General features: G+C 28.2%; 1 protein-coding gene across 3 annotated transcripts in view; it reads right to left on the reverse strand.

Annotated features, from left to right (window-relative positions):
- Positions 1-23,913, reverse strand: part of Psn (presenilin) — a 36,027-nt gene extending 12,114 nt beyond the window's left edge. The window contains exons 1-10 of one of the 3 annotated variants that reach the window (XM_067282113.1): positions 23,767-23,913; positions 17,642-17,797; positions 11,706-11,941; positions 6,860-7,001; positions 4,859-4,926; positions 4,462-4,682; positions 3,144-3,242; positions 2,615-2,701; positions 2,347-2,541; positions 2,152-2,264 (exon numbers count right to left, since the gene is read on the reverse strand). In XM_067282113.1, coding sequence (XP_067138214.1) covers positions 2,152-2,264; positions 2,347-2,541; positions 2,615-2,701; positions 3,144-3,242; positions 4,462-4,682; positions 4,859-4,926; positions 6,860-7,001; positions 11,706-11,941; positions 17,642-17,776 — 1,296 coding nt within the window. In that variant the 5' untranslated portion in view covers positions 17,777-17,797; positions 23,767-23,913. Of the gene's footprint in view, positions 1-2,151; positions 2,265-2,346; positions 2,542-2,614; positions 2,702-3,143; positions 3,243-4,461; positions 4,683-4,858; positions 4,927-6,859; positions 7,002-11,705; positions 11,945-17,641; positions 17,798-23,766 lie in introns of all 3 variants that reach the window. The other 2 variants (XM_067282112.1, XM_067282111.1) reach the window with 2 other exon arrangements.
- Between the last annotated feature and the right edge of the window lie 613 nt (positions 23,914-24,526).

The following is a 24,526-nucleotide window of genomic DNA, read 5'->3' on the forward strand; positions in this document are numbered from 1 at the left end:
TTGATCGGAAAGATCAGCAATATTTTCATATTTTTTATTTTTATCATAAAAACTTTTTATGGATAACAAAATAAAAATATGTTATTAATCAAAAATTTGTTCTAGCAGATAGAATTTGTTCAGTTGAATACCGAGTGAATTTTTTTCTCAGAATTTGTGTTTGAGTGCCAAGATAGCACTATTTCATTCCTTATTTTTAAGAATGATTACTTACTTATAGTTAAAAAAAGCTTAATAATACTTACCTAAAAATGTTTAAATAAACATTACTAAATACAAAAATTAATCTATAAAAACAAAATACAGTGACGGTCTTAAGGGATAAAGTTTGAAAGCAACGACAATGACACCTGATTGATAGGAAAGCTAAGACATGGAAAAAATTTCACTATCAGTTTTCATTAAAGCACAAAAGGTACAAAAGAAATAAAAAATTTCAATATTCTAAAATCCGTGGGCAAATTTGAGACAGTACACATGAATACTTGAATAAAAAAATATTGAATAACAGAGTGATTGAATCAAAATATTGAATATTTTGTATGGAGGATTTTTCAAATTCCCTAACTAACATAGAGTGAAACCAGAAACCATGTTATACAGGGGATTTCCCCAATTTCCAAACTGTGCTATAGAAGTTCCATGTTGTATGAAGGATATCTGTATATCATTTTCCATACATAACTTTGAAATATTTTTAATAATTTAATTAAATATTTTTAATTATTAAAAACAAAAAGTTGCTAAATAAATGTTTTTAAAACTCTTTCAAATATTTTAAATATGTATCTATAATCAAAGACATACAGAAAGGCAAAAATCTTAGAAAGAAACCCATGTAGAAGATAAGATGATTCTAAAACTACAAGAGATACAGTTGAATTTTATACTTGCTGTATATAGATATAAATACTGCAGTATAATTTGATAATTTGTCTCAAAATCAAACTTGCAAATTATCTCGAGTTTATGTATTGACATGAGATTGGTTTCTAATCTGAAACTGATATGTTTTCCTTCAAGATCAGAATAATAAAACTATTTCTTTTGCAGGAGAGTGTCAGTAGAACCGAGAGTCACCCCTACTTCTAATGTAAATAAACTGCAAACGTCTTTACATGAAACTATGTCAATCTTCTTATTTGATTATTTCTACAATGAAGTGTAATATAAATGACACAAGGCTTTCTTTATGTCTGTTTAATTCTTCTTTTTCATTTGCCAAAAAGCATTTCAGGTCTTTGTCCCTCTTCTGTTGGCTTTTCCCATGTAGGTGTCATACATTTAATTTTTTGAAAATGTGTAATACTGTGACTTTTGCCTTTAAAACACTTTTCATATCAAATTTTTTCACTAACATTAGAAAAGGTCAGTCTCATTTCTGTAACAACTCTACAGCTTTTTTTACTTTCACAGCATGTAATTGCAACAGACTGATCACATGTATTGTACCTACACGTGAAAAATATTTTCTTGTAATATATGTGAAAATATTTTGAATAAACAAATAAATTCACATATATCACAAGATAGTTGTTCAAAATATTTTTATGTATATCACAGTGTTTAATGTTTATGACATTGCAATTTTGTAATTATGCAAGTTTATTTAAAATAATGTTACAGTATCATCAACAATATTCTGTCAGTGTCATAAAAAAGAATATGCATTTACAATATGAGAATAAATGTGTATTTTTGAAGTGAACAAAAAACTTGTCAGAAACTACAGTATCATGTATAGACTTTGCTGTCTGCAAATGAAATGGTTACAATGTATTTATTGATATAGTGCCATCCTTGCATAATGCCAAAAAACACATCAGAACAGATGTGGGCATTGTATCAGAATTTGACTTACATGTTTTGTTTTTTAAATGTTTGATTATAAATTACATTACAACTTATTTTCTTCACCCATATGAACAGCTTTGCTAGTATATTACAATACTGTTATTATAATAATCTCTACAGATTTTCTTAGTTACAACTATTAATTTTAAACTTGGTGAATACATGCACCATAAGTGCAATATTTGTTTAATTAGATATCACAAATGAATAAATGTTTATCAATATTTTATTAAAAAACATTATATTTTCATGTATCTGGAAAACAAATAATATAAAATTTTAATAAAAATTACTTACAATAAGAATGGCTACAAAGCATGCAACAGTTGTATTCCAATCACCATAAGATGAAGCTTTGCCTACTAAAACACTATAAAATATAAAATCTCCTAAACCAAGTTTAACTCCTCCTGAAAAATTTAAGCAATTCTTATTAAAATTATCTAGTGTATAATTATTAAAAAGTTAATCTAATTATTTAAAAAGTCTTACTTTCTTCATCTTCAAGTTGTGTTGTTGCAGTTGGTGCAGTCGGTGCAGTCTGATTATTTCTATTGTTCGAGCTTGGTTGCTGAACTCTAGATTCTGTTCTGTTTGATAAAACAGGTTGATTATCTGTTTCTTTATTAGCACGTTCATTCACCACATCTTGAAGCTCTTCATCTCCAAGTGTTTCACTAGAAGCTACTTAATAATTTATTTCACGCAAATCAAAAAATTTGTATTGTATAATTCTATTTTACTTTAAAAATCATCTTACACTGATGTGAATCTTCAAAGTTTTCAGTTTCTTGTTCTTGAGGAGAAGTATCAGGTCCAGCCATTGTTACACACCATGTCATTGCAGCTGAAAGAAAATATGTTTCTGATTATGAAATTTCATAATAATATCATTAAATAATGTCAATACACTTCAGACAAAGCACTGATTTTTTCACTAGGACAGTAGACAACTAACAACCACAATAACAATAACTTTGATGATTCCAAAATTAATGAAATAACACAAAAATAAATAAAGAAACTAAGTTAAATAATTATATGCAAAAAATTACTGAATGGTTGAACTTTTAAAGTACTTGAGAACAGTTCTAGACTTAAAAATTCCAAAATTGAATTAATTTTTTAATATTTTCATATTTCCAAATGCCCTTTTTGAAAGATGCTATGGCTTGTATTATTGGCTGAGAGCCATAAAAATGGGAGTACATTTCATATTGATGATGATAAATTAATTTAGTAGTAATACATAAAATATATTACTCTTACATTAAACTTGAAATACTTACAAGAATATATTAAAGCTGGAAAAATAGGTTCATTCCTTTCTTGTGCAGTTTCCACTAAAATTCTTAAAGGTCCAATTGGACACAGCACAGCTATTAAATCTAAAATACATATTGTTTTATATGTTAAATATACATATACATTACAAATTTTATGTCATTGCAACTTACTTATTTACAATTTAACTCATTATAAAAACATTTTATAAAATTTCTAATATAAAGTAATAATCATACTTTAACAGCTCTATTCATAATAGTTGAACAACAAATATAAATAATTGATATAATATTATAATCTTCAGAATGCTATATTATTCTTATTTAGCTTAATGATGATGATGATATTTAAACTGAATATAATAATTATGTTCAAAACAATAATATATATATGGCTACAGAACACTATATTGAGATAATTAGCTGTAGAAACTCAAAATTAATTAAATCCATTAATTCAGGACTATAGTACATACAATTAGAATTACAACTACAGTAGAGAGTCGAAAATAGGAATCAATTGGGGACTGGGGTTGTTCAGATTAGTCATTTGTTCCGATTACTGATTATGTACAAAAAAATATATTAATCTGTCCAATGTTCAAATTTTTCTCCGTTGCGTGTCGCTTCGTGTTGAATTTTCGTCGATTTTCAGCCTAACGAAAATTTTTATAATAATAATCGAGGCTATTTTATCGTTAAAAATTATTTCTTCATTTTGTACAAACAAAATAAATATATTGAAGAATATAAAAACATGAAAATTATACTTTAGAAGTAAATCTAGTATCAAAAACGTTCAACTCAGCATGACACAGTCCGACTGAAAATCGTTCCGATTACCGGGGTTCCAATTAACGACTCTCTACTGTATTTTAGTCCTGCCATAACTTAATATTTGACTTTTTGATCTTGTTTGGTGTTTTGAAAATGGATCTACAGGCCTGTTTAACATTTTCATTGAACAAAATATATCAAAATATTTAGATAATTTGGATGACCACCAATCAAATTGCAAAAACATTTGCTGGATTAGTTTACAATGAATTAGTCAGAATTCCATTTAAAAAAAAAAAAAAAAGATATTTTCTCATATTTTTCTAGAAGTTCATATAATTTGGAAAATTCTAATCTAAAGTATAATTTATTTATCCAATAACTTTAGCTGGAACAATGACACAATAATTTATATAATAGAACACTTTTGTGATGTATTGCATTGTATAATGTCATTATCTAATAAAAATTACGTATTCATTAAATATCACCAATTCATTTGATGATTTCAATTTCACATAAAAATTAAACAATAAATACTCACCCCAAACAGAAATTACTCCTAAGACCACCCATGTTGTCCAATCAGGCAAATACTTAATGAAAACGAGAGCCATTAATGCAGAAACCAAAATAAGATATGCTTGTTGTAAATGCAAAGGTCCTTTCCAATGGATACATATCATTCCTACTACACCAAAATTCCACATAATTATTACAACAGTTATGTAATCCATTGGTATGTTATATGCTCTCAACAATTCACTGGAAAAATTTTAAAACAACAACAAAATAAATTTATCATTATAATTTATAAATCTATCATTTATAATTTCTGTTAATGTAGAAACTAACCAATTAAAGCTTAGAAAACAGTTTCAAAAAATAAAGCAATTTCTCTGAATTATGATGTATATTAAATTATCATTATTATAACTTACCCAAGATAAATGTATGCAAATAAAAATAGAAGCATCAAAGATGAAATTATTAGCCATCCATGAATTACCTAATTAAGGACAATTAAAAATATTAACAACTTAATTCAAACTTTAAAAAAATGGTTCTTTTAATAAAATTAAAGTCATTCTATGCAAGAGACAACCCATAATGTAAATAGATGCCTTTATTTTCAGACACTGTCTTTTATTTCATAGTATCCATGTGATACAAATGCCACATTTGCATACTAAAACCAGAAAGCCTTAACTCAATCAGGCATGGAATCAATAAGTTCTACTATGTTGGCTCACTCAGCACACAAACAATCTAAAAATCACAGGAAATGGGTTTTTGTGAATGTCATTGCACTGCATGATCCAGCAGATTACAGACATGTTCAATGAGATTCACATCGGGTGACTGACTGGCTCATGGAGACACTGTATTCTCACCAATTCCAAGTATTTTTGGCAATATGATAAGGAGCTCCATCATCCATGAACAGAATGGATGTTTCGTCCATCAGCCAATGGAGAATATAAGAAGAAGACGCTTCTTCAATATGGCAATGCATTTTTCAGAGTTAATATTGCCTCATGCATTTGCTGTCTTTCAGGATATCTATTTACTTATGGGTTGTCTCTGTAATTAATATAAAAGTGTAATTTTTACAACTTATTTTCTTTTAATTATTTTCATTGTTTCTTATTAATTTTCAACAATCTATAAGTTCATCTCATAGATACAATTTTCAAATATATACTATTCCTACCATAACACATTCTCTATAAAAAGCTTTAAGAAGAATAAAAATAAGAGAAAATGAAAAGCTATAATAAAAATAATAACTTCAATATAATAAATATTATGACATTTTAAAATAAAAATATAAGAAGTTTTTAATTCTAAAAAAATTTTATTTGATAAGATCAATATAATGCATAAAAGCAAAAAGTAACATAACTTATTGTAAATTAGATATTCGAATATACTAAATTTTCAAAATGACAAGTTCTTTCAATTAATTAATTACAAATAAATCTCAGTAACAGTCTGAAACAGAAGAATGAATGTGCTTATCACTTTATAAGTTATTTACTTTGAGAAAATATTTGAAAATACTAATAGTTTTAAAATGACATTTCTAAAAAACAGGAAGGAATAAAAAAATTTTATTCCTTTTTTTTAATGTAATGTTGTAAATATCTTTTAATTGTTCAATAAATTCTTGAGATGAATTAGAAAGTCTTTAAATATTTAATCTAATATACTCAACATTCCTTTTTTGAATGTACAGTACTATTTAATTTTCTGTAAGGAGTCTGCTTCTACTTAAACATTTCACATCATTGAATGAATAAGTGAAGGATTGAATGAGGCTGTCAAATGTTGCTTTATAATATAAGATATTAATCATTTTTCAGAATTTAAATGGATTTCTTGAAGAATATGATTGAACAAATTTATTGAAAATAAGGGATTTGTATTGCTATAATAATTTATTATTTTCTGTCTTACATAACTAGCTCATATGTTTCCGAAAATTTGATGATGTAGATAATTAATACATTGAGAAAATTAAAAATATGAATAATGCATCTTTTATATAGATTATAAAATAACAGAAAATTCATCCTTATCATATAATCTCCCTGCAATTCAACATATAATTATTTAAATTCCAACAATTTCTAAACAAAAAAGATTTATCATCATAATATTGTCATAAGCAAAACTACAAAATTACAAGTATATAATGTTTAAAAATTCTCAAATATTGAATATGTAAATATATGCAACAAAATAACACCTTTGGTACTGTTTTACACTCAGTAATAATGCTTTTCATACAATTAAAATTTGTTTTAACTAACTTTATAGAATTATATAGTTATTTAAAATTCTGTTTTAAATAACTTTATAAAATAAATAGTAATAAAATCTTATTTAAAAATAATAATAATTTAGTAAAGCTGTATATAATTGAAAATCTCGTTTACCTTATAACATCTGAACTTATACAGAACAATTAGAAGAAGTGTCATACAAACAATAACACCCATCAATATAAATGCATTTGCAAAAGACTGCCAAACTTTGGTTGGGGTATCAACACTTTGATCAGTGAAAGGAGTGTAGACTCTAGAAAAAATATATATATATATATATAATTTTAATTAAAATATTTATTTTCCATATAAATTTTTTAAAAAAAAAGATCAGATATTAACCACAGCAAAAGTGAAAAAGTAAATTTGTACACACTAATGTTATTACAGTAGAGCGTCGAAAATTGGAACGTCGGTAATTGAAATGGCCGGAAACTGGAATGATTTTCAGTCGGACTGTGTCGTGCTGAATCGAACGTTTTTGATACTAAATTTACTTCTAAAGTATAATTTTCGTGTTTTTTATATTCTTCAATATATTTATTTTGTTCCTGACCGAATAAAGGAAGAAAATAGAAAAAAGGACTCAAACTTTTTGTTTGTATACCTTTAAATTTATTAATGAATTTAAACTTCAATTCCTGAGTTCTGTACAAATATGTAAATTTTTGTGTGATTACTCGAATCCGCCAGAGGGCCCGCAGCTAAAAGCGATTATATAACACCGGTGCTATTGTGGAAGATTAACAGTTTTTAATGTTTTGTAAGCGCCGTAGCCTACAGAAACAGGTCGGCGCCGAAGATCATTTTTAATTGTGTTGTGAATCGTCTAATGGTATTTTGTTCGTTATTTTAGAAGTTTTTTTGACTTCATGTCGCTAGCTGCAAAGTGGTTCCTGACCGGAATAAAGGAAGAAAATAGAAAAAAGGACTCAAACTTTTTGTTTGTATACCTTTAAATTTATTAATGAATTTAAACTTCAATTCCTGAGTTCTGTACAAATATGTAAATTTTTGTGTGATTACTCGAATCCGCCAGAGGGCCCGCAGCTAAAAGCGATTATATAACACCGGTGCTATTGTGGAAGATTAACAGTTTTTAATGTTTTGTAAGCGCCGTAGCCTACAGAAACAGGTCGGCGCCGAAGATCATTTTTAATTGTGTTGTGAATCGTCTAATGGTATTTTGTTCGTTATTTTAGAAGTTTTTTTGACTTCATGTCGCTAGCTGCAAAGTGGTTCCTGACCGGAATAAAGGAAGAAAATAGAAAAAAGGACTCAAACTTTTTGTTTGTATACCTTTAAATTTATTAATGAATTTAAACTTCAATTCCTGAGTTCTGTACAAATATGTAAATTTTTGTGTGATTACTCGAATCCGCCAGAGGGCCCGCAGCTAAAAGCGATTATATAACACCGGTGCTATTGTGGAAGATTAACAGTTTTTAATGTTTTGTAAGCGCCGTAGCCTACAGAAACAGGTCGGCGCCGAAGATCATTTTTAATTGTGTTGTGAATCGTCTAATGGTATTTTGTTCGTTATTTTAGAAGTTTTTTTGACTTCATGTCGCTAGCTGCAAAGTGGTTCCTGACCGGAATAAAGGAAGAAAATAGAAAAAAGGACTCAAACTTTTTGTTTGTATACCTTTAAATTTATTAATGAATACAATAGCCTCGATTATTATTATAAAAATTTTCGTTAGGCTTAAAATCGACGAAAATTCAACACGAAGCGACACGCAACGGAGAAAAATTCAACAGGAAGCGATACGCAACAAAGAAAAATTTGAACATCGGACAGGTTAATATATTTTTTCGTACATAATCGGAAATTGGAAAAAATCACTACTCGGAACGACCCCAGTCCCCAATTGGTTCCAGTTATCGACGCTCTACTGTATTTTGCTTCAGGTTGATATAAGTAAGTATCATTCACTTAAATTTAATGCTTATACATCTTAAAAAGTTGAGTGCACATTCTTTTTAGGCTATCTAATAAATTTGAATAATGTACAATCAAATAATATATAAACTAATCTTTTTAAGTTTAACTATTATAAAGTTGTTCCACATTAAAAAAGATAACTGTGTCTTTATGATAACATTCTACTTATATTTTATCCTTACAATCTTTATTTCATTATAAATGACCTTGTTTTTTGTTTAAATTTGGTTCTTGGATTTAATGTGAATGCTTAATTTGAACTGGCAAAATTTGTTAAATGTTTTGTTACAAAAAAACTGAAAATATTTTACTGATACTCAATCTATTATTGTATCTTTACACAGATAATACTAAATTTTATATTTCAGAGAATGAAACTTTGATACAACCAGTAATTTATTAAATGAAGAGAGAAACAATTTTAGCTAATGTAAGAGTCATTCATAACCTGAAATGGTTTAAAATATAAACAATATTCATTTAGAATAATAATAAGCTCAATGTATGGAAAAAATTACAAAACATGAATTTAAAATTACATTAAAACAATTAATGATTTCTTTCATATTTTAAACTTTAAATGTTTTTAAATTTAAAAATTTTTCATTTATCTTTCTGAAACATTGTTCTTTATATTTGTTAATCTGAAAATGGTTATTACAGTAAATGAAATATAATTTTTAAATAAAACTGCCAAATGTATAAAAATTTCTCTCATTAAATTTGTATCTTACTCACATTTCAGTGAAAGTATACAATAAAGCAACAGAAGAATATTACCATTTATATTTTTATTTTTGGGAGCGAGATTATTCCTATTTCAATATTAAATTTGTTTTATATGCTAAAAATAATTATTTTATTAAAGCTGTTGATTAGTCATGGTAACTAAAATGATTAATAAGCCAATTTTTCTATAACTAAAGCTTTTAACCATAGCATCACATAAGTCAAGTACTAGACCTCAAAATAAAATAGTCTGAAAATTTTCTATCTTTAAAGAATGTTTTAAACATATTTTTGTCTTTATACAGATTGCTAATATCATTACAAAGCCAAATCTATATTTGTAATTGAGCTATCTAACATTTGGACAAAGATTATTATGAGCATTCACTGGCACACTTTCACTAACAAAGAATCAGCCACTGTAACCCCAAACACAATTTTAATCAAAGATGACCATTTTTTTTACCATAACCATAAGTTTTATTTACTTTTTTATATTTTGAAGTAGCATAAAGAACAACAATGTCTGTTAAAAATGTTTTTAAAACAAGAGAAATATTGTGTAGCAAACTTAAGCATTCGAAGCCATTCAAATTCTACCAAGTTATTTTGTATATATACAGGGTGGGCCAGCGAAAACGAAACGGCAGAGTGTTCGTGTTCGTCCAAGCAAAGTGCTCGGACAGGTCGATTTTACTCTCGAGGGGACATCTTTTGCAATAAAGTTTTTGCGATTTTGAATACAACAGACGACAAAAAATTTTAAAAACTCATTTATTTTGTATTAACTAAACAAGCATTTATTTCGAAAAAAATGTTTGCTTAGTTAATATTCAGAATCGCAAAAACTTTATTGCAAAAGATGTCCCCTCGAGAGTAAAATCGACCTGTCCGAGCGCTTTGCTTGGACGAACACAAACACTCTGCCGTTTCGTTTTCGCTGGCCCACCCTGTATAATAAACATCTCAACGCCTGATGAGTATATAATGAAATAATCAACAATTTCCTGAAAGATCGGGCTAGAATTTGGCTAATTAAATGATTAATATAAAGTAATTTGTCACTAGAGGGAAGCATTAGGTGCCATCTCTTAACTGGATTAATAATTATAATTTTAATAAATTATTCCAGAATTTATTAAAATTATAATTATTAATCCAGTTAAGAGATGGCACCTAATGCTTCCCTCTAGTGACAAATTACTTTATATTAATCATTTAATTAGCCAAATTCTAGCCCGATCTTTCAGGAAATTGTTGATTATTTCATTAGTTATTTTGTACATGATAAAATTCAACAAAGAATGCAGTTCCTCTTTGATTTTTCATCCTGTATAGATGATGATCCAAAACAGCAGATGCTCATATGACTCATCAGCATCTGCTATTTTGGATCATCATCTATACTGGATGAAAAATCAAAGTGTGGATGCAATGTATCATCTATCTGATATATGATACAATGCATCCACATACAAAATAATTTATCATAATTACTGTGGCAAATGGGGATAATTGATTTAGTAGATTTGTGTTTGATAATTTGACAACTGACTAAAGAAGGAAAAAGAATATTTAAATGTCCCAAAGTTAAAGTTTTTAATCAATATTTAATTTATAATTTTTTGTAAAACTTGCTTTATTTTATAAAGCATATTATCTTTGTTAGGAACTGTAATTTTCAGTGCTTAATTTTTGTTGTATATCAAGATTATTTATGATGATTAATTTAAGATTAAAAATAAGATTCACGATTAATCAATCAAGAACAAATGCAACCTTTATATAAGAAGTCAAGTGTTTTATTTGAAACACTAGGGACATCCATCCCATCATCACAACTTACTTTCTGAATGTAAGCTGATGATGATAAGACATATGTCTTGAAAACATTTCAAATAAATAGCTTCCTTTTATTCAAATGAAAGTACTTCTGTTCGATGTACAGCAATTGAAATGTATTATTTGAACGAAATATAAAATAATACTTATGTTTGAGTTTTAAATGAAAAAGCTGATTTCTTGAGAAAATGTTTGCATCTTCTTTTGACTGATTAATTACAATATGTTGTTGTCATCTCTTTGTTTAGTATTATAGTTTTTCATTTATTTTTCTTCAAAAAATGTTTCTAGGAAACTTATTTCATTAGTATAAAAAAGAATTGCATATTTTTATGGTCATCATCGTAGAACAGTAATATTTCATCAACATTCAATAAAATTAAAAAATAATTATTAATAAAATGTATTAAAATTGTTATTGTTTAAATAAAAAAAGCTTACAGATAAGTATTGGTATGGGAATAAAAATTAATTGAACTAATGGTTGCCACCACCACCAGCATGCAAAGAGATACTGGGATGAATAATTTTATAACATGTTTAGCTCCATATTTTAATTCCTCTTCCTCCTCTTCATCCCAACTAGGACCTCTTGCATTATTCTGATTCACAGAAGATACAACAGAATTTGGCTGTCCATCTCTAAATGTCACCTCTGTATCCAATGGACCATTACACTGCTAGATATGAGAAATAAAATTCAAATTGTCATTAAATATACTTACAAATTTATTTTTTTACTACATAAAATAAAAAATTAAAAAATCATTTCATCAAAATTTTAAATGAAAAAAAAATAAAATAAACTAGTACATTAATCACAATTAAAAGGAATTTAATTTCATTAAACTGTTCATACCTATATTATTTATTTAAAAATTTCATATGCATCAAGTATTGTACAAGTCGTATGTTAGGTGAATAACTTTAATAATTAACCCTTGTGAGACGGCATATTGATTAAAATGAATGCACTTGTACTCGTAATGGCCGAATCTGCTCTTTTTCAAATAAACAATTTTATTAATTTTATCCATTATTGAATTTTTTGAATCACAGATCTAATTCATTTTACCTGTGATTGAATTTGACTGTTATATATCCTGTAATATAATTATTTAAGTGATTTCAACCAGTTTTGTTTTTCTATTCAATGTTTCTTATGTTACATCATGTAATTGTTTCATAATATTACACGTACTATCAAATAACATATACATGTCTAGTGAGTTTTTGAATTAAGCTAGGTGTAGGGTTTACATCATTGTTTTATTCAGGAAAATGCAAATGGATCTAAAAGAAGAAATGGTTATAAGATAAATATTGGAAGACATAATTATTGAATCTTTGACTGAAGATGAAAGTAGCTTAGATGAAGAATATGTAAACATAATTTGGCTATTGTAGAATAATAACTATGTAACACGTAAAAACCGGATTTAATTAAGTCCAAAGTATGTCACTTAGTTAATATGTTATGTTCTGGATATTACTATTATAGTGACATACTTTAGCTGTAGTAGAATTGAATAGATTCTGATTTAGAAACAAATCAGAAAATTCAGTGCGTCAAGCAACATATGAAGATTTGACTACAGTATGTGATAAAGATGCTGCACAATCAAATATACATATAAGTAAATATATAACTTGTTACAATCTTGTTCCAGAAAAACTTAGGATAGTTAAACTGATTGCTTGCAAACTTTTAACTCAAAGATAAGATATGCAAAACAATCGACTCTACAAATATAAAAACATGAAAACTGAGGATAAATTTCCTACAATCATCACACATGCGAAGTAAAAGCTGTAACAAATGTATAAAATTCATATATTGGAAAACACAATTGCCACAGGTCAAATTTACAATTCTGAGGAAAAATAACAGACATAATTCAACGTTACAGTTATCAAAAATTTGTAATAAATAAAAAAAAATCATTTAGCAAATAAAAAGTACTACATTTATTTAAAATTATAAAAGAAATCGGCAAAATGAAAACCGGTAAAAATACTTCAACTACTTGTATTACAAGACAGAATGTGATCTCACAAGGGTTAAATTTATCTAAAGTAAAATATGTGATAATTATTGAAATTCTTCTTAATAAAAATTGTTAATTTCCAAATTTGTTGCAAAATGTCAAATAAATTAAAAAATAAAAAAACCAAAACAACTATAAATCAAGTATCAAGTGTGTACAAAAGCAGATCTGAAATCAAATACTTGTTAACAAAAATTTTTTTACTATAAATAATTACTTATAGTAAACTATTATTTGTATTGTAATATAAATACACAATATAAAATATCTCATATTCATTATTATTATTATTATTATTTAGTAAAAGTAAAATATTATATATTTTTACTAAATGTAAATAAAAAATATAAATTGCTACTGCTACTTTAAATTAATTTTTAGCATTTTTCTTGGGAAAACTTGAATTAAATAATACATCAAAAAAATAAAAGTAAAATGTTTTCGTTTCATTTGTCCAATTTGCTTAAAGTATTTCTAATATATAAAAAGCTTTATATCTTGTAATGCAATAAGCTTTTTATATTGTATACAAATACATCATATGTCAATATTTGTATTTAAAATTATATGAAAAAAAAGATTAAAAATTTGAATAATTGCATAAGTTTAAAATTGTGTATGTGTATGTATATATATAATAAAACCTCACATATACAGCCACCTTCAGGATTACAATTCTGGGAACATAAATGAGGTGGTAACTCAGGCAGAGTTTTGAAAAAAACTGATAAACAGAAAAGAAGGACAAGACACAAAGTTTTTAACTTTGTAAATGTCGTATTATATTTTTTATATATTATTAAATGTAATAACGCCGGCCATGTTTTTTGTAAATAATTTTTACTTAAAACTGATAAATAGAATTGTAATTAGAGTATAATACTGAATCCTGATGAAAGTTTTAGATTGTAAAGTAAACAAAATATAAATGAATAGAAGATTTGTGTAATACTATACCTTATTTTAAATATACAGTAATTCAAACTTTCATACAGGACAACATATTAACACTAAATAACAGAGTATTGAAATACAGGGCGCATACACAGTAAATGCAAGCTGTTTGCAGTGGGATTCATTCAAGTAGCCTATTGTACAATACCGTACTAAATGGATCTGTTTAAATCTTAAGTGTGAAATCAGCCGAAATCACCTTAATCAAGTCAAGGTAAAATTGGTCAAAGAAGAAGTTGTTTGACTGGTTTTGCTATACAAATTCCCTTGTATCCTGATGAGTAAAAACAATTTTGTCTCCAGGTAAATAGAAAGAAATTTTCAGAGATTGAGTTAATACTCATAGATAGAAGTCAACAGAATGAATACAGGTTTTATTTAATTATTATATTTTTAAAAAAAATTATGAAAAAAATTATTAAACCAATTTTATACAAGCAGAAGTACTTGAGGAAAAAATTGTATTAACACTTTTTGTCCCCCAAGTGTTGAGAAAAAAAGTGTTAATAATTAACCCAACTTTTGCATCAGATTCATCAATATTTTTCTCCATTGAGTGTTGAAATGTGACAGTGACATATATCGATCATTGCTAATTCACACATTTTTACAAATACAATAATCAGATTTTGAATAAAAATATTGCACAAATATATAATTGTCTTTCTTCTTACTAAATTCTAGAGATAAATTTAATTTGTAGAGTTAAGTAAAGATTTCATTCGAATGTCATCCATCAGAGGAATCTCATTAAACTGTTCTAAAATTATAGCAATAAAGTTCAATGTTTAAATCAGCTTAAACAATAGGTTGAGTTTAAGAACACTGGGTTTTCTTGTTTTGTTGCTCACATAAACAAGGATACGTGTCACCTTTTAATGACACTTACACAAGGTGACAACTAATGTAGTTTATTTATATTAAAACTTAAGCAATTTTACAATGGAATTTCTGGGGTGGACACATAAATGAGGTTTACTGTAAATATATTTTTTATTTTTTCTGCCTGCAGACACTAAGAAAATCTTTTTTTTGGTCCATGTCCTTTGTGGGTTTGGCCATACCTACAATGGACTTTGCAGTTTGTTTTTTTACAATTTCTTACATGGAGTTTTTTTTTACAGCAACATTTGATATTGGAAATGATAATAGTGGTAGGGAGAGCTTAGAGAGATTTCCAAAATGTTTCTCACCATTATTCGCGTTTTTCATGAACTATAGAGGGCGCTGAATTTTTACAAAATGGCTACTTTATCTGGGTCGCTTGTAACTAGTAATGTAAAATTAATCATATATTACTGCCCGATATAATGATATATGCTGCTTGCAGCTGTTTATCGAGAAATTTTATAGTAGCAGAACAATTATTGCTAGCGGGATACGTCTATCAAAGCAAGTGAACGAGATCGTTCTATGCATATTTGTGCCCTTTGTGTTAAAAACATCAGCTTTGACATTGTCCTATCAGGGTTAGATTTACAAGTAAAAAGCTATGTAAATTGTTGCTTAGGCTTCGACTTTCAAGCAGCCTCAAACATTTGTACAAAAAAAAAAAAATCGAATTTTGTAATAAACATTTTTTTTACAAACCAACAAAACATACTTTACTTTTTATTTTGTGTAGTATTTCGTTAATTTTTTTTCTAAGAATTAACGTAAGGTCTTTTTTAAAAAAAAACGATAAAACCAATTTTAAAAAAGATTTTTAAAAGAATGGGTATAAAAATTTAATTAAATTCAGTTATAAAACAGAAGACTAGTGAAACCTCACATCGTTTTTTTCCAATAACCGTATTGAATCAGAGAGATAGTCTGATTTATTTTTTTTCTTTTTATGATTGACTTCTAAAATTGTGAAGGGCTTACATTCAGCTTAAGGCTTCGAAATGCTTAAATCCGACGCTGTGTCCCATACAAAATAACTGGCATTTTAACTTTAAGAAAATAACTTTTAAAATTGACAGCATAACTTGTTCGTGTAAAGTTGGACAATCGGGAAACTGCCAATTCTTAAGTCTAATTCACTCTTTCCCAATTCGGAGAAGCTCATAAATATAACCGACCGATTTCCGAATAATCATCTGTTTTTCGTGTGAGAATAGACGAAAACTTATATTAGGCTCCCGTAAATCTTCGAAATTGCAATTTGGAACGCAACAGAAAGCTTTGCTTCTTTTATTGTTATTCATATTTACTGCTGATAATACACAAGAATTAATCAAACGACCCAGATGGAATAGTTTTGTTTTTAAACACCAGAGGGCGAGCATCCGGTGAAAAATGCGAATAGTGAAGGACAGAGCTTAACATATCTAGGTCAAACCAGTAAAAAATCCCTGGGGTTATTTGCTGATTTAATGGTCCTTGGGTCCTTAAAGCATTAGGCTGATGCCTTAACTGTCTCATTGCATCAGGCTCATCAAAAAATAATTAAGCAATTATTTTTTGTTTATAAAATAAATGCTTAAATTTAAAACATTTTTATTAAAATTCAATTTTTACTGTACCATTTTTGAATGATTTTATGGGGCCTTTAATAAAATATACACACTAAAAAGGGCAATAGTCCAAAAAAGTTTGGAAAACACTACTATTAGCCTTTTGTATTATGTAGTTCCAAATACAGTAAATTAGCTGATATTTGATCAAATATTCAGTATTCGGCAACAGTAACACCCGAATAATTATTCACTATTCGGCCAAGAAACTATTTCCTACTTAGAACATAAAATTATATTCCCATGGTAATGCATTATAAATAATTATGCTGTTAAGGAAGCAGCTTAATATAGCTGTACATAACATAACATGATAAAGGTTTTCTATGTCCTAATTATTTTGTAAAGATGGATGAAAGTCCAAAGATGCTCAAATCTGAATTAGTCAAAGTTGATGCACCAATAAAACAAATATATTTTTACAGTATTTTAATCTTGTGGAGTCTTTTATACATTTTAAAAATTTGTTTTCAATTCAATACAAACAACAGTGAAACTAACACCTATATGCGATTTCCAGCAAATAACAGTAATGTTCTAATGATTTTGACCACTATTTAGTGGCCCATATCAGGAAATAAAACAAAAAAAAAAAACTCCTCTATCATTCGACAGAGAATATTAATGAGAGCCTCTACACAGCAGCAAAAACATTAGAACATTACTGTTATTTGCTGAAAATCATATATAGGTGTTAGTTTCACTGTTGTACCATTCCAGTTTTTATGTGCGATAGTATTTACCAATACAAATAATTAAAGTCATTCTGTTAAATTAGATTTTATCAATAATTAAATTTATTAAAAAATAATAAATTATGCTGGTTATATAAATAATATGTTACAATAAATATAAAAATCTGTAAATGCAAAATTACCTGAGAATTTTCTCCCGAATGATTACGCGCAGTTCTCCGTTTTCTTTCTCCTCCTGTTTGACTCACATTTTGTTCCACATACCCTGACATTAGTTTGGTAATTTCTGTAGCAGATTCTCCGTCACTATCGTTCATGCAGATTCAATTTAATAAAAACTAAACAATAAAACTTAATTAATATGAAATCAAAAAACTTTATGTATATTATTTTCATAATTATAAATTAAGTATTAAATAAATAGCTTGATAAACAATATTAATGTAAAAATCAGAAAACTACTCATCAGTAAAGTTTTAAACTTTCTATTGGAATGTTAACACAAATACAAATCTATTAGGTAACGGCCTAGTTAATTAATCATAAGTAACTAACATTTAACGTAATTCTCAACAAGAAGTGCCTTTACTATAGTTGATTGCTGGAAAACAAACTGTACACCACCACCATTGTTTTAGTAACATTGAAGATATAAATTGAAAAAGAATAATTATTTAATAATAAAATTTTAATGAACATAATCATTTTAAATACCAAAATTTTCACAATTTCAAAAGAAACACTAAAAAATGTAAACTTGTAAAAGCTTTTTTTTAATCAATACATAATGAAACTTGTAATTTTAGATATATAAAATACACTAAACGATATCAGTTGTCAGCACTCAAATAAAAAAACAAAATCGCACAGGTCAATTTGCTTTCAAAAAGAGAAATCTTTATAGCTACACTTGAAAAATTAATAATAATTACAAAAAAATGCAAAAAACAAAAATTAGTAAGATAGAACTCCACAATTAAACAACTAAAACTAGGAGGTATGATTTAATGGAGTATAGAAACAACTGTTACATAATTTTCAAGTACTTTTTCGTTATCTCATTCACCTTTGGGAAAGCAGAACAAAAAAAAACACTGCTATAGGAACACAAATAGAACGTTTAGATAAACTGAATAAAAAATATAATAAAAAATGCATAAAAACAAGGAACAATATTAACAGCAATAAAATAAATTAAAATAAAACGAGGAGACGTTACTTTAAATGTGACTGGAAATGCTTGATATTAACAGCAAGACGACCATCTTTTATTCCAGCAAGCATGGGTGTCAGCAGAAAATTTTCCAGGGGGAACAAAACTTGGAGACAAATAATTACATTGATATATTTTTATTTAACTTTTTTAATTTTTTGGAGTATTTTTCACAAGTAGTTTATAGAATGCCATATTCCATCAATACAACAAGACAGAAAAAACATCCCGTGGTCAAGGGTGTAAGGTATCTGAATCACTTTTATAATTATAATTCGTGGAAGGTTAATCTGCCAGATTACATCAGGTTATAATATGGCTACTATTTAATAATTAAATATTCAGTAATTTTGCCTAGAAGTAGGGTGCTACCATCGAATGGACATCCAGATAGTGAAACTAGCAAAGCATCCAAACTGTATGTGGAAGTTGAGGGTTTAAATCCTGCTCCACGGCAATTCTTTCCTTCCAGAACTCTCTAAATTAATATTTTAATATTAATTTCTGTATAATTATTAAATTTATAAAGAGATGACACCTAATTCCTATTTCTAGGTAAAATTACTGAATATTTAATTATAAAATAGTAGCAATTTTATAACTTGATATAATCTGGCAGATCATTTGGCCTTAATCAAAAATTGGGTTAATGTATGTTATGGAATTTTTTACTCGATCCCAGGAGGTGCAAATGCCCTGTTTGCCACCCTTTGTAGATGTCTGCAAGTGTATTATAGTTGAGACAAATATTTTGGGCATTTTGACAGCCCTGCTTCAAGCCAAACACAAATGTATTCTATTTTAGAACATTTAATTTAACTAATTTTATAAATTTGAATTATATTTCAAATTTTAAAATCTTGTTCAAGCATTATAGAATGAATGTTCCAAAATATAACACATTTATAAGTTATAATTGAGCTGAAGCAACGCTGTCAAACTGCCAAAAACATTCATCTCAACTATTAATATACTCGTTGAAATAAAAAAAGTTGTCTTGTTGATCCATATAGACTATAATAATAATAATAATAAAAACACCTTTCTCACTTTTTCTAGCAAGTTTTAATAAAAATGAACGAATGTTTTCAGCTATTTTGAATAGTCTTCCTCGGGTTTAACAAAATTTCAAATGTCAATTAAAACAAAAGATCTACTGAAATTCAAAATTATGTTAAACCTGAGGAAGACTATTCAAAATAGCTGAAAACATTAGTTCATTTTTATTAAAACTTGCTAGAAAAAGTGAGAAAGGTGTTTTTATTATTATTATCTAGAAGTTCTAGCTTACAGCACACAGAATCCATATAGACTGGCAGTAAGGCAGTTGGATACAAATTGAAGAGGATCAAACACATCTACTTTGTTCCATACAGTATTAAAGTCTTCATCTAGTAGCATTTGCACCAGAATGGTGTACCACTTTGATGTTCAGAAATTTGTTCTTTGATTTTAAATGCTCTTACTCCAATATACTGTAAAGAGGATCCATCTTTTCTATTGTAATGAAAAGATGGATCCTCTTTACAGTAAAAGATCCCATAGATTGCTTGATTCCAAGAGTGAGATCTTCTCTATAAATATGTTCCAAAGCTCCATTTAATAATGAGTCCGACAGACCTGCAAGATACTCATCAGAACTGAAAGCAGTTGACTAACCAATTGAATGGAACACTAATCACACCAGAAAAAATATTTTTTTCTAGAACTCCAACTGAAGAAGGTCCTAAAGTGGACCAAAAACGTTTGTATTACATTCCAAAATAACTGCAAAGCATAATAAGGATTATGATAAAGAAAACACGTTTTATGTTTTCTTGATCATTGTTATGATTATTTTTTCTCTCAACAATTGTTCCTTAAATATGCTAGTGTTACACTGGCCTTAAACTGGATTTAATATCATAGGAGAGAAATTCTGTTCTATTAACATCAAGATTTTTTTTTGGTATTCTATCAGGTCAACAAACGTCCATGGTATGTAGATAGGTTGGTAAATTGCCTTGCTATACATGGTGCTTTCATATTTATCTGGACCTTTAGTGATAAAAGATGTGGAGAAAATGGCAACCTTAACATCACAATAACTCTTTTTACTTTAAACAACTCATTACGATAAAGAATTCAAAAAGAGTTGAAGTTTTAATGATTGTATGTTTAGTAGCCTCATGATCCATTTCTCTACATTTATTAAGCAAATGGCATATGCTTGATTTTTTTTGGTCTATATCACTACAATAATTTGATATAATTTGCCATAGTGAAGGAAAACTGTGGTATAATTCCATAAATTTAGTAAAAAAGTCAATTGTCTTAAATCAGACATCTTCATGCATTGGGTGATAAAAATATGATAGATATTCATCTGACATCACCTAGAAACAATGCAATGCTGAGGTAAAGTTGATAGATAAAATGTACAAATACATGTAACAGCTTGTCTGCCATCTTGCTTGAAAACAATGCTCCAGCTCATCAGTCTTTTGAGAGATCATCAAACCTCATTCAATTTTTGGACCATAATATGATAAACAGAAGATTAATCATCTTTTGTATATAGATGATCTTAAGCTATTTGGCTTCTCTCAGAAAGATCTTCACCCCATGTGACAGAGAATTTCAGTGGAAGAATACAAATGGAATCCAAAATAGATAAATGTGCAACACTTATAATATAATTGAGATGAGTTGACGATAATGATAATAATAAGCGCAGAGCCCAAATGGTTAGGTGTTGAAAGTTGAAATTTGGTACACAGTTAGGGTACAACATGAAAGTGCACACTAAAAAGGGACTTTTCGAAATTCCCCCATGCAGAGAGAGGGAAAGGATTAAGGCCTATCCTAAAGAACTCAGCTTCTACTGTACTATTTTAGATGCAATTTTTTTTATTTTTAACTCGTTTTAATAGGGTACCACATGGGGATGAAAGAAGTGTATTCTTTAACAATGGAAGTGTTAAGAATGGAAGTGTTAAGAGAAAGCGACGTGCAAGATTTACAGGTGCAGATGCAGTTTTTTGCATTTTTGTGGGAAATTGAACATATTTTTAAACCCATCTAAAAATTCTCTAATTAGTCTGGAAACAGGGGAACCTAATTCTTGCATTCTGTGAAAATGGGTAAGATTGGCTATAATGTAATAATCTTAATCTTTGTCATTGTTACTTTTTGCCTGAGCAACGCCGGGCTTATCCTGCTAGTTCTCAATAAAAGTATAAATTAGCCAAATACTGAAAACTTGGAAGTATATGAAGAAAACAAATTCCACATGCTAACTGGAGAAGAGACAAATATTTGGAAACTCAAATTTGTACTTATGTCAATCAAGTTAAAGCAGTTCTAATAAATACAAACAAAAAGTAACACAAATAATGAATACACAACCAAACTCTAAAAATGAAATCAATTCAATAAATATGTCTGATGTACCTATTCTAACTTGTAACTTTGATATTATAAATTATTTAAAGACTAATTTGAATACCTGTAACAGACAAGATTTATATTTAAATAATTCCATTCTCATCATCAAAGATCAGCAAGATCCACAAGAGGTCTGTGGGAGAAAAGGGATCACTTGAATATCCAAGAATTATGTAATAAACAAATTAGCCAACTATAAAATTATTTTTTAATGAAATAATCTATCAATGCAGCATTTATTTACATTGATCAATAACATACACTACTTAATTCATCCTCCAAAGATGTGTGTATGGTATGAAGTCAACACCTCAAGAAAAAAACAAATGCTTGATGTGGAAAATATTCCACTACTCTGACAAGTGACAACAACGAAAAATTATCCATTACCTGGCTAAAATCTAAAAACGTATTTATCAAGACAGAAGGCTTCAGTCAGTATTCAGGCTCAGATTATTAAAACACAAAATTATAAAAACCACACAGTAGATAACTCAAACTGGAAGGAACAGAAAAAATAATGCTCTTTCTATCGGCAGCCTAATAAAAAGAGCATTATTGTTTACATGCAGGATTCCAAGCATTGATTCAGATTTAAAAATAACATTGCAGCCTATGTCTAATTAGATGTATTAATAATAAAAACTAAATAGCTTCTTGTAATTTTAAACTTTCATTAATAAAATACCTTGTTTTGTTAGCATTAACAAAAAACAAAAAAATCATACATCAGTGGGAGGGTTTGGAGATAGAAAAGAAGCATAGGAATATGTCACAGTAATTTGAGGGGCTATATCTGGCAAAGAGTCACATGTAGATGTGTGGTTCTTTTGACTTTTTTGCTCCTGCAGGTATACTCTACAGCTCTGGTAAGGTCCCAACCGTCTCACTCGAAGCTTGACTTAAGTTGTATTTTATTAATAGAATAGCAAGTACAGTATACATCTGTATTAGATGTAAATAAAACATTTTCAACGCACCGAACAGAAATAATTCGTCGAAAGTTTCTGACACCCGACAAGGAGTGAGCCAAACATACAGCCCATCGTAGAAAAGCAGTATTAATTGCAACTAAGTACCGTATCGCAAGGGACATTTCTCAGTTACAATTTATACCATCAAAACTTAGTCACTAAGCTTCGAATTTGTAATCACACTTCGATAGAGAAGTTTTGTGAGAAAATTATTCGAAATAAACAGAAAAATATATTGAATTTTGGCTGAAAATGCATAAATTTCGAAATAAATATGTTCGAGATAGCCATATTCAACTGTATGTAAAAAAAGCTGTCTAAAACCGAACCCGAACGAAACAAGAAACCTGCCTAAACGGAAAAAAAATTCTTTGGAACGGAGCAATTTTCTATGTTAACAAAAACCTGTCGTTTTGAACAGGTTTTTGTTAACAGAAACCTGCCAAGCTGGACAAACATTCATGCCGTGCATCCGCTTTACACAGGTTTTAACGTACACAAATTACGTAGTTAACTTCCGCCTTCAAATCTGTAAAGCAAAGATACGTATTAATCACGTTTTAAATTAACGTTTATTTAAAGAAATCAATTTCACATTATTATTTCCATTTCCGATACGTCACGTGACACATTTTGACAATAAAATAAGCCTAAAGTTTAACAAAGAGAAATAAATAAATAAAAATTCCCTCACCTTTAAAACAATTAAACAATTGATTACGAGTTCGTATTTAATTCTATTGTTTTAAAAAAATTCCATATTTATAAATATATCCGATATTTTCCATGTAAATAATTTCTCTGGCATTAAACCGCCTTCACTCTTGCTTTCCTTTTAATCGGTGCGACCCCTTTGGTCAAATTTTATTTTATTCGTATTTATTTAGCTTTTATGAAACAAAATATTTTCGGTTACACTAGCGTATTGTATGTCGTATCATAAATTAAAATATCGAATTAAAAATAATAAAATATAAAAAAGGCTTCGGATAAAATACTTATATTTATATATATATATTGTAGACGTCCGGTCAGCCTATCGCTCTGGTCCGGACGGGTCGAAAAATCCCAGGAATTTTTCGGGGGATGGTCCGACCAGATATGTGGAATCCCGTCTCTCAACACTCGACCTCCCCATTGTGGGCCTGGCCGAATCCATAATGGGCTTGCTCTTTTAACAAGCCCATTATGGATTCTCTTAGTGCTCACAGGCCGGAAAGAGTTTTTAAAAAGTATGTATTATATACAGTGTATATACTCTGTACATGTACAGGTACACAGTATCACGTACTGTGTATATATACTATATATACAACTGTAATAGTTGGAATTTGCGTATAAAAATGGTTAAACGAGATTATTTAGTGATTCCTATTTATATTCAGTGGCGCGTTTAAAGCTTCGTGGCGGCCCAGGTGAATTTGAATTAGAGGTCTCCGTGTACAGTGTTGACT

The sequence above is a fragment of the Centruroides vittatus genome, unplaced genomic scaffold (assembly GCF_030686945.1).
Source record: "Centruroides vittatus isolate TY-2023 unplaced genomic scaffold, ASM3068694v2 contig_941, whole genome shotgun sequence".
Taxonomy (NCBI): Eukaryota; Metazoa; Arthropoda; class Arachnida; order Scorpiones; family Buthidae; genus Centruroides; species Centruroides vittatus.